We start from the raw sequence: 12,050 nt of genomic DNA, 5'->3' as shown, positions 1-12,050 counted from the left end.
TGTTCAGTGTCTTTACACTTTTTCCAGAGTCTTTACTCATATATGTAGTTAGATTACATGAAAAAAGCAAAAATTTGCTCTGAGTTACCCCAGGGTATCTTGTATCTTTCTTGTATCTTTCCACAGCCCATGTCAGCATGCACCCTTGTTTGATCTATGCAGTGGGATGACAGATGGGAAGGATGCCCCTGTGATGGCTCCATGTAAACACTCTCTTGTTGTAGTGCGAATGTGATCTTCAGGAGAAGTAGTGTTTGGTTTAGCTAGAATTTAATGTGCTTCTTGAAGAAAAATTGCTGAAAGACCTAAAGCAGTTCTTTCTGCTTGAGAACATATGCATTGCTTCATTAAAGTGCCTTTTCAAAAGCAGCAAATAAAAAGCTTGCAAACTTGAGTGGCTTAACTTTAATCATCCCAGATGTTGGGTTTCATAGTCAGTTGCTGTTTGGGTTAGATATAAGCACCTTTTGGTCAGAGAATGAAATGTTTCCTGCAGCAGGGAAAAATTTTTCTTGGATTAATGAAAATAGCTTAGTCTACTGGGAATTAAAAAAGAAAAGAAAATTGATTTGGGGTATTAAATGTAGGAGAACAAAGTTTTCTGCTTTGCAGGGTGTTCTCCTCACAGTTGCAGTTGTAGTTAGTGGAAAAGCTTGCCACCAGCAGTGTTTGGAGCCCTGAAAATCCTGTTGGCTCAGTATTGACTCCTAATTAATGACCCACATTCTCACAGATGCACTGAGGCCTTCTGTGATGTGGCTGTACCAGTGGAAAACAATGGAGTCATTAATTTGCAGCTGTATCTGTCCCATGAATAAAGGGCACGAAGCAGTGCCAGAGTGTGGTTTTTGCTGGCTGCAGCACAGTAATTTGGCAGCTTTTGTAGCCAAGGGAGTGTAATTTATAAAATTCAGAGATCTGATGACAACTGGTCAAGCTGTCTTCAAATGCAGTATGTTGGGCTTTTCTCAAGCACGTTTTGTGTACATAAAGCCCAGTTCTGGCTACAACAGCTGCATGCTTTGAAAAACAGTTCAAGGCACAGGGTGGAACCCTTGAAATGGGATGGAATACAGCCTTTACTCTGACTCACACTAATTAATCTCTTGCAGTGAAGCAAGCATATACCTCTGCTTCTCTGAGGAAGCCACTCAAGCTGTGTCTGGTGTCTCTGCTTCCATCAGTGTGATGGTGGCTGTGTTTTCCTTTTACTGCAGACTAAAAATGCTCAGTAGTACATCAGCACAGCTGTAATGCTGTGACTGTGGACTGCTTCTAAAGTAACATATCAGGCACCTCCCAGACAGGGCAAGTCTTTAATGTGCACCATGAGAACAGTGTCTTCTGAGGCAATGTCTGTAACTCATGTGTTGGTGTAACCTTACATGTGTTATATTGGGTTTTACCTCTAGAACTGAGCTGGGATTTTTTTCTTTGTCTGAAAAGTATCAGTGATTATTTTAATATGTTTTAAAGTTATCTATATGCCAGAATTATTAAATGTTTTAAAATTATCTCTATGCCAGAATTATTAAATATTTCAGTACTCCACTCATTGCAAACAGGTTCTTTAATCAAGCTTGGGCTGACTATGTGCTGGCCTCAGGCTATTTTGCCATTCTGGACATTCAGGAACACCTATGCAACTGCTTTTCAGTGTTCCAGTGAAAACTGGGCAACATGTGTGATTTTATCAATTGAATAATCAAACCTCAAGAGATGGGAACTTCCTTGAGCCAAGCTATATGAGGAGAAGCTGACATGGTCCCATTGATTTTAGCTCTGGTCAAGTGCTCTTCTTTGACTCTGACATATGGATGGAAGTGAGAATTGTGTCTGCTTGTGGAAGAGCAGGATAACACACATGTGTATGTTTGTGAGTATACGTTCATGTGCATGCACACACACTTATATTCACAGGTAGACCTTTGCTAGAAGCTGGGACACTTGCTGTGGTTCAGCCCAGAGCATGTTCCAGAGGGTTTGCCAGCTCTGGCATATAACCATGGATGGAATATTTTGTGCATTGTCCAGGCTTTGTTATAAGTGCCAGAGTGATTCCATTGTTTGAGTGGGATCTTGGTCAGATGGAACTCTGAGTGAATGAAAAGAGATTTGGAGCATGTAGTATTTAGTTATTACTTTCCCCCCCGCCATGTCTAGTCAGTGTTTTATGAATGTTTAGCAGAGTCTTTCCACAGCCTCATTAAGTGCCTTATTGGGCTGCAATGGCCAGGGGTGCTGTTAGCAGTTCCAGCAGTTAAGTGTGGCTGTGTGTCCTGTACCTGCCAAAGAGCTGCTGGACTCGAGATGAGCAAGGCAACCAAATCCTAGAATGCTGATCAAAAACGTGAATTAAATTCTACAGGCTTCTGTCACAGATCATCAGTATCAGGACCTTATTCACATGTGCTCTGTGCACCTTTTCAAGCACTGCCAGAAATGGACCTCTGCAGCTGTTGGCTGCAGCTGTTTATGGTTTAGCCATAATTTCATAGCTCTGTATGTGCTGGAGAAACCAAGATGGGTTATTGACTACAGCCAGGCTCTACAGCCAGAGGGAAGGACACTTATACTATGCTACAGTGTAAATAAACCCACAAACCCAAACATGGAAAAGTCATTCTGCTGCTGGCAGCTGATTTGTGATTTTTCTTGCCAGAAGGATTATGTGCTGCTTGGGGCTGGCTCTTCAGAGGACTCCTGTAGCTGGAGCTTGCTGGATTTTGTTGGGGTAGCTCCATGTTCCCATAGTCCCCACCTTCTTTTTGGGTGCTTGGGAAAGGGGAATGAATTGTCCAGCCTCTCCCTACTGCTTCCATATCTCTCCTTTCCCTCTTCCCCCAACACAGATTTCTAAAGTGAAATAACTGGTTGCTGCTTTGTGCTGTTGAAAGCTGTTCTTGGTTTCTGACCTGATCTTGTCCTAAAAAGAGATCCCTGAAAGCAAAACCCAGGTAGTGAAACACTGACAGAGCAAGATGTTCAGTACATACTAGTACTTCTCAAGGGGGCAGAACTTTAAATTTAGAACTTACAGGGGAATTGAGTAGGCATGTGATAATTCAGTGTTGGTTGGGTTGATATAAAGCTGATGGTCAGTATGAATAGATCTAATACCTCAGCATTTGTACTGTCAGGGGTTCAGTAGGAAAACCATCAGGTAGCCAACAGCAAATACTTGTCAAAAGGTCCTTTTGAGGTTTACTCAGCATTTGGATCATGGACACAGTTGGTTAAGTGTTGAGATCACACCATGCCCATGCATTTTCTGTGTCAATACCCTGCTGTTTCAGCAGCCCCTTTGAGACATAGTAATTTCTGATATGAAGACTCAATTGCACCAACATTGCTTAAATACCTTTTCAAACCTATGCTGTTAACACTCTTGTGCTGAGTATTGCTTATAACCAGAGATCTGTTCACACCCATGGACTCATTCATGCACGAGTGGGAATTTTTGTACTGGGAGGCATGTGGTCCTCCTAGTTCTGTGACATCATTTCCCTCTCCTGCCCCAGCTGATGGATGTCAAAAATCCTGGGTTATATGGGGGACAAGTAGGCAGGTGAAAAGGAGCAAGTGCTTTTTTCCTGTGCTGCACCTAGCAGAGATGAAAATGCCCTCTTGGAGCTTCCTGGTGAAGAGAGACAGGAATAAGAACTGAGGGCATTTTATTTGCAGGACCCCAGTGAGGCTGTAGAGGGGGTTGCGGAGTGAAGATTTCAGGACCTTCTAACTCTAAGTCTTCTAGATAAAGTGGGCTTTCTCTTAATGTCCATGTGACATCCAGGACAACTTGTGTGAGGTGTTCACATGGAAAAAGTGTTCAGTCTCCAAACTGATAACTGCTCTCACACAGTTTGTGACATATGTATGTCTTTCTTCTCTCTCCTTGTGCAGCTTTTTGTTGGCATGGTTGGGGGCTGAGATAAGGATTTGTAAGTCCCCATAAAAGTAACTCAGGCGCATAAACTGTTATTGAGAGCATGACCATGGTGCTGCCTCTCCCTGCATCCTTACATTTTGTATGAGAGTCCAGCTCTGGAGAAAGCAAGGGTTCCTCAGAGGGCTGACTGTCATGTTCAGCTCACAGAATTCACCCTGAAATGATTAATTTTGTAATTTGATGAATGGGAAAAGTTTGCTACGTGGAGAGAGGATTATCAAGTCTACCCACTGGGAAATCCATATAAGTAAAACTTTCAAAAAATTCTTCACCATCTTAAAGTTCCAAATAGATACTTTTCCATTGAGCTTACTTGACTTGGAAGCATAGGATCATCCCTTAAAATGTGTTGTGTATCAGCAAGGACTAAAATATCTTGCCTGGAAAAAAACCCAATCTAACTTTTAGAGCAGGACTATTCTGTAGGTTGTGCTGATTATTGCTTTGTGCTGCTTGACTGTGATTTTTGGCACACAGTGTCACATACCAAATTCCCGAAATAAAATGCTACATGATATTCTAAGCGTTCTTAGGAAGCTTTAAAAAGGGATTTGTCTGCTGAGTGGGTACCCCTTCTGGTGAAGCCAAATGATGCAGCAGCAATAGTTTATAAAGAGAAAGCTTTAGTCAGCAGATAATTAGTCTTTTTAAATAAGTGCAAGAAGAAAAAAAGAAAACCTACCATCAGACTTGTGTTTGTGGAAGTTGTCAGCAATCCTGCTTTGATTGGAAAGGGTTTGCAGCTCTTTGAATAGTTAAAACATCTGTTCAGCGACGTTGTGAAATGCTCGTGTTCAGAACCCCTGATAAGAGGGACTGCTGAGCGATTGGCTCATAGAGGCTCTACAGGCAGCAAGGCTGCACGAACTGTGGCCACTGCTTGCCTTTCCTCCTTCTGGGCAGAGGAAAACGTAGGAGACAGCTACTATTTTCATGTGATTCTGCTTTGAGAGGGAGAGAACAGGAAGTGCCTAGGAAATGGTTCATGACAGAAACCTGGAGTTTTAAATAGTAGAGAGGAGGAGGAGGAGAGCTCATGGGCACAGTTTGTGAACAGTTGAAACAGTGACACAACAGCAGCAGGGGAAAACCAGACTTCTGCGAGAGCAAGCACATCCCAAGCTATGCCAATGGAAGGAGAGACAGGACCTGAGACCAGGGGAACAACCAGCAAAGCCACACGGATCGCCCTTGGTGTCTTTGTGAGTGGCACTGTTGTGCTTGGCACTGCGCTTTTCTTGGGTAAGTGGAAGTGTTGACGCTAACCTGAACACAACCCTCCCCTGCCTGTCTGCTTGGTGCCAGTGTTTGTGCTTCGCAATGTCTTTTAGTGAAAATCTCAGTCTCTTTCCCTCTACCCCCATTTTATATTTATTCTGAAAGGGATATGTGTCAGTAAAGGAGTTCTTGTTGTGGGAACACTAGAGCTGGGAGATGCAATGTGAACTCATGTAACTTTTTGAATGCTGAATTTAAATTTGGATACTCAGTTGGATGTGTTCTGACCAGAACTGGGTTCTTTCACAGGACGAAGAGAAACGGGTGAGATTGTGCTGATTATGGATTCATAGGTTGTGACCGATGTGGAGTTGTATTCTCTGTTTCCTGAAAATGAATCTGTATAGTGCACACATTTTATGGAATCTTTTGGGTTTTCCTTCATTTGTTTTTCATTTAGGGCTTGACTAAAATTCCTGTAGAAAACTTCAATAGTGCATATGTGTGCACATTTTTTAGATCTTTCCATTCTTCTGTGATGAATTGCAAAGTTGCCTTTGCAAAAGTCATAAAGAGTGCACCTAGGATGAAATTAAATTATTTTGATCAGATACATAAGCTGTAACTGGATGCAATAGAGAAGGAATTAGTTTTCCTCTCCCAGATTTGGAATCATCTGTATTTTGGTTTTGTTAGAATATCACTTGAAAGCATTTGCCTGCACTGCTAAAATGATGTGTAGAAGTATAAATGTTCCTGGAAACTCCAAGCAGAGAAGAGGAAGCTGTGTTGTAACCTGTAAGAACTTTGCAGAGTTGGATCCTCTTTTGGAATAATTCAGCCCAACTTTTCATTTCTTCAGACCAACAGAGATTTTCCTAGACTGGAGGAAACCTTACCTCTAAGCATAACTTTTACTCTCCTCCAATGAGGAGCTTGAGATCTTGTTTGAAAAGTCTGCTTTGTTTATAGTCACAACATAGAAAACAATGCCAGGTTTTCTATAGAATATTTAAAGCACCAGACTCTCTCCTGGTTTGAGTTTTTCTGCTCTAGAGCAAATTCTGCAACATTTGCAGGCAAATAAATTGTATGTTAGTGATCCCTTTCAAATCAACAAAACTCTTTATGACTGTGAGCAAGTTTGAATCTTCAACTTTCTAGATGAAAAAAAAAAAAATTCATTTGAAGAATGTAGTATAAACACCAGGGAGTAATAATGGAAAGACCTTTACTTCTTTTGCCTGCACCAGACTGTTTTTTTATTGCTTAGAGCAATAAAAGCAATAGACGTTTACCACCATAGCTTCTCAGAGATGAAACGGCCTTATCCATAATCCAGGTGTGAAAATTCAAACAAATATATTAATTCTTACAGACAGTTTTCCAAGAGTGCCTGTGGCATGTTCTGTGGCCAGAAATTCAGTGTCAAAATTTTCATTGGCATAACTACTAAGAAAGTAAAAATGCTGGCCCTGGGTCAACCAATAATGCTTTTAGGATTTGCTTGGAAATTTTCTGAAATTTTCAACCCAAAGAACAAAGGAAAAAAAAGTTGAATTGTTTTGGTTCAGCACTTTCTCAATTAGATGTTTACACATTTCATTGTGACAGGGATGTGTTTGTAAGTTTGAGCTTAACTATTTTTTAGTTTTATTAAAATGTAGAAATAGACATCATTATTTCTGTCCATGTGAAATATTTCAGGCACCTCAAGATGTTCTTTTTTTCTTCAGTTTTCATTTAATCTGCAAAACTTGGTGTTTCTGGTACACCTGAAATCAATTTTCCAGCCTGAGGAGTGAAATGTAGCCTTTTCCTGCTTTCTTCTTCTCATAGTTCAATTATTCCTACAAGTCTAAGGAGGACGTGGGAGAATTAGATATTGTTATTGACTGTTCCTTGCTTGTGCTGGCTGTGACCTCACTGTGACTCCAGAGGGGAGCTAGCAGGGCAGTGCTCAGCATTGCTGGAGTCCTGCCTGTGACACTCTGGTCCCAGTGGGGGCTGTGGCAGGGCAGGAGCCACCTCCTGCTTGGGGGAAGCAGAGTGGTCTCCAGTTCCCTTGGGTGAGAAGTCAGGCAGCTTTGAATCACAATTTGAGAGCCTCTCCTCCTGACTTGGTGCTTCTATGGGATTCCCAGATCACAGGAATGTTCATGTTGTTTGCATTTGTATATTTGTATGCCTTTTCCCTTATAGATTTATTTTTTTTAAACTTAATTGTGGAGGGTATTAGCTTAAGAATCTGGAAACAGGCTTATAAAGGAAAAAGCTAAGACACTGAGGGTTATAATCATGACCCTAAGCAATAAGGTAATGATTAGTTCTCTTAACAATAAAAAGGCAAGAGAACAAAACTATGGAAAGTTTTTCTATCAAAATCAGTTGTTACTTAAAAGGGAAATGTTACTGCCACAGGTTTTTTAAAAAATTTTTCTAATGATAAAGTTGCAAGTTTCCCAGTTGCAAGGTATTTTGCTCTTGTTTATAAGTATCAAAAATACAAGGACTGCTTCAGATTAAGAATGAAATAAAGCCTGGGCTTTTCTCTCCTTTCTCTGCTTTCTTAAGAAAAAAAGTCAAGCAAACATTCAAGTCCTGAATGGATTCTAAAAGGCTAAATTCTAATCAGGCAAAAAGGTGAGCTGGGAGGAGTGCAACACTTAATTAAAAGGGACATTATCCATTATTTGTAGTTCGTATTTGTAGTGGCTCAAAATCATATTGTAGAAATCTCCACTTCTCTATTTTCTACTGTTCTTCAATATTCCAGTAACAACCTTTGTGTGCCTCAAAACCTTGTGTATTTCTTGGCTAAATTACAAAGGTGATTGAGGTGTTGTGTTTCACTGAGCCAATGCAAACTTTAGAAAAGCTGTCCAGAAATAGTTTCACATTCCCATTTTCTGAGAAACTTTGATTGAAATTCAGGTATTTCTATCATTAGTTGTCATTAAAACAGTGAGATTGGAAACAGCTTTATATTTAATTTTAGCTTTAGGAGTTTTTATGATAAAATTTTCCTGGGCTGAAATACTATTTTGCATTTTTCTATCATTTTTGAACAATATATAACTACAGCAGAAATTGCTTTATAACTATCAGCACTGTTAAAGCTATGGTACCATAATATATTCCATTGTTGGGTTTTTTTTGTTCAGTGTTATGTGCCTTTTTTAATTTTTGCCATGGACTATTATTAAGATAATGGATGTAATGAGACATTTCTTTACGCCTACTGAGCACATCTAGTGAGTCCTATTTCACCTACCCCTTGGGATTCTCCCTTCTTAATCCCAAGTATCAATTATCTGCATATTTGCTGCCTGAGAGCAATGTCTGAAATTAGCAATTCCTGTGCTTAAATTTCAGCGGCAGTTGTAATACATGTTTTTAAAAGATGAGCAAAATTAACTGACAATTTCATAGTTCTTCTCAGCAAGGTTTTTGGAAGTAAATGCAATTACAATGCCTTTGGGAGACAGTTCTGACAGAAACTGGGTTGTGCCTTATAAAGCACAGCTATCCTTGCGCCCATTGCAATCTGCTTTATTCCAGGCTGCAATGAGGAGACCCTGGAAGTGTCCTGTTGGTGCTGAGTTGTGCTGGGCAGTGCAGTGCTGCTGCAGGGCACTGTGAGCAACCTGCTCTAGTGGCTGCTCCCTGGCCATGGCAGAGCATTGGAATTAGAGGATGTTTAAGGTCCCTTCTAACCCAAGCCATTCTATTCTCCTGTGTTTCCAAGCTCTGAAGGATGATAGCAATGCTGAATTGTTTGTATTGTGGTGATGCTCACTGTCAGTGAGTAGGGCTGAAGTGATGCTACTCCAAGCACTGTGCAGAGACAGCTCTTGCTCTGTGCTGCCCGAGAGCAAAGGTGGGGGAAGGAGAAAGCAGGACCAGGAGGGGAAAATTATTTGTAAAAGCTGCAGTATTTACTTAATGCACATTCTAAATATTTACTTAACATACATTTTAAGTGTTCTAAATCAATGTAGTCAGAAGCACTGGGACCAGAGGCTGCACTGATATTGGAATGATTGAGTACACAACATTTGGCTGCAATTTTCCAAATTCATTGCAAATGATCTCATTATGGTTTTCCATTTTGCAGTTAGCCAAGGTCTTATAAAGTTTCATCCGAAGGAACAGTACTGTTTGACTGCAGAATGCATTGAAGCTGGTAAGCAGCAATTTTATCTTCTCAATTATAACATGATTATAGTATGTTAGTGAGATATTTATACCATTTAATTTTTTTCCCATTACACATTTTACTCAGAAAGCTTAATTAATGAGGGAGAAAGAACAACAACCCCAAAGTTTTTAAAAAGTCACTGTTCAAGTTGCTTCTGTTTTATTTTGTACAATTAAAATTCATGTTTTAATTTGGTCTAATGCTACTCTAACCAGGTTGACTCAAAGTTTCCCATAGGGGTTAATTTTCTTTTTTTTTAATAGGAAACAAAGTGTTGAGTGACTGGACCCTCAGGTATATTTTGTTGCTTCCTTCCAGTAGTCAGAAAGCTAGCAAGTGAATTGTTAAGCAAGGAGTTGCTTTTGTATCAGTCTGGCACAGACTTTATATGATTTTAAATTAAAAGAGGATAGATTCAGACTAATTATATGGAAGAAATTTTTATGGTGAGGGTGCTGAAACACTGGCACACGTCACCCAGATAAGTTATGGATGTCCCATTCTGGAAGTGTTCAAGGTCAGGTTGGATGGGACTCTGAGCAACCTGGTCTAGTTGAAGATGTCACTGCTTATTGCAGAAGGTTGGACTAGGTGACTTTTAAGGATTCCTTCCAACACAAACTATTCTATGATTTTGTTATTAGGTACTCAAAAGCTATTGAGTCTTGGGCCTGTCAGACTGATCTTTCTCTTGCCACCTCTCTTTTACCTGCAATAATAACTGGTGGGGAAGCAGTCACAAAATGGAGCTGAAAATACTACAGTTATAATTTCCAATGTATAGTAGATCAGAATTTTATTTGTTTTCTTGCGCAGTATTCAGCTAGAGGTAAACAGTTACTGAAATGTTACTGAAATGCTAATTACAATCAACTTAATACGTATTGCTACTAAATTCGTCAGGCAATTAATTCTATCATGGCAACAATGGAGAGCCTGTCTTGAGGTGTCTGGCTCCAGCAGTTCATGTTCATGTAGTGCTTTGTTCAGTCATCATTGCTATATAGCACTCAAGAAGATTCATTGCAGATATTTTGTCTTTTTTGTTTGTTTATTTGTTTCTCATTAATCATAATTTCTGGACTGTAGCCTTGAGTAATTCTCTGTTTAGGAAAAAGCATTCCACCAAATCTATGTGGTGTCATTTTTACAGCTGCTAGCATCCTGAGCAAGATAAATCAATCTGTAGATCCATGTGAGAACTTCTATCGATTTGCATGTGATGGCTGGATATATAATAACCCTATTCCTGAAGATATGTCCAACTATGGGGTTTATCCCTGGCTGCGGCACAACGTGGACCTCAAACTAAAGGGTAAATATGAAATTTCTGAGAGTATTTGGTTGGCTTGTCACTGTAGCTTGTTAATTGGCTGGCTTTGAAATGACCAAAAGTCTTCACACTTCTGATCACTGGATAACATCCAACAGCCTGACTTGATGTTCTCTTTTAAGTACACTTTTCTTGTTCTTATTGAAAATCAAATTGAGAGATACTGAATTATAGCACAAACAGAATTTGGGAGGAAGAATAGAATTGCTGGAAATCCTACCAGTTTAGAATCAAGGGATGAAATGATACTCATTATACCAAAAGGAAAAGATGATGGGATTTAACTCTTTCCCCCTTGCAGCAGATGGTTAGACCAGAGTGCAGGAGCACAGCACACACGTGTAAGAATGTCCCAAAATCAGACCATCATCAGTCCAGTGCAGCAAGCTGTCTCGAACAGTGGCCAACAGCAGGAAATAATATAATAAGGCCAAACCAGGGTGATATTTCCCAGTACACTCACCCAGCCCTTGGCTGAGGCAATTCACAGGCTTCCGGAGATGGATGTTGTTTGGGTATTGGGTTTCCTTCCCACTGCCATTCAGGCTGCCACTGAAGTACCTGAGCTATCATCAGTGAAACAGAAAGTTGCTTAAGAATGTGTTTCTGCAGGCAAAAATAGCCCCAGGGTGGAAATGTGTAGGAAGAGAGGTATTTTAGTCTTCATGTGACTTGACTTTGGGCTATACTCTGCAGTGTGGCCACCTAACCAGGAAGCCCTGCAGACCAGCTGGGGAGAAAGGGTGATGATTATTGCTAGGTAGGAAAATCCAGCCAGATTCTTATAATCTTGGCTAGAAGAGAGTCATAGAAAAGAAGGGAGACGTGCAAGATTTAACATTGTTGGTGGTGTGCTTGAGCATTGGCCACCTTGAGCACATAATTGACATATTGACTGACATAAGGGCTTGCCTTGAGCTCACCACAGGATAGAAGTCAGTTTGAGGATTTAATGCTGAAATATAGCACTTATTTTTCTTTGGATTTTGTATGTGTGTGTGTAGACATCAAAGCCCTTCCCCACTTGCTTTCTTGAGTCCTATTGTATTCAATTTTCACATCATTAAGTATTTTAAAAGCTGCATTTGGTTTCAGAATATGAGTTTTGGTTTTCAGCATAGGATATGATCTCAAGACTTCTGTTTAAAATCTACTGAAGATGTCACAAAGAAAGGAAAAAAAATATTGCCAGAGCCTGTTTTAAGTTATGCTTTGCATTCTAATTGTTCTGCTGCCAGAACTGGGCTGTATTAGATAACTGCACATCCTGCATGAACCATAGCCACAAAGAGGTCAGTCCTAATTGAATGTAGAGTAGAAAGCTGTGCCTGTCATCCCTAATTTCCTCT

General features: G+C 40.2%; 1 protein-coding gene across 3 annotated transcripts in view; it reads left to right on the top strand.

Moving 5' to 3' along the window:
• Positions 1–12,050, top strand: part of PHEX (phosphate regulating endopeptidase X-linked) — a 115,551-nt gene that overhangs the window by 12,300 nt on the left and 91,201 nt on the right. The window contains exons 1-3 of one of the 3 annotated variants that reach the window (XM_085050598.1): positions 4,665–5,191; positions 9,285–9,353; positions 10,522–10,683. In XM_085050598.1, coding sequence (XP_084906724.1) covers positions 5,074–5,191; positions 9,285–9,353; positions 10,522–10,683 — 349 coding nt within the window. In that variant the 5' untranslated portion in view covers positions 4,665–5,073. Of the gene's footprint in view, positions 1–4,664; positions 5,192–9,284; positions 9,354–10,521; positions 10,684–12,050 lie in introns of those variants that run through there. The other 2 variants (XM_085050584.1, XM_085050591.1) reach the window with 2 other exon arrangements.

Source organism: Lichenostomus cassidix, chromosome 1 (genome assembly GCF_008360975.1).
Source record: "Lichenostomus cassidix isolate B80296 chromosome 1, HeHo_3.0, whole genome shotgun sequence".
Lineage (NCBI taxonomy): Eukaryota > Metazoa > Chordata > Aves > Passeriformes > Meliphagidae > Lichenostomus > Lichenostomus cassidix.
Note: the sequence above shows the minus strand (reverse complement) of the source record. Positions and strands in the feature narration are given on the sequence as shown.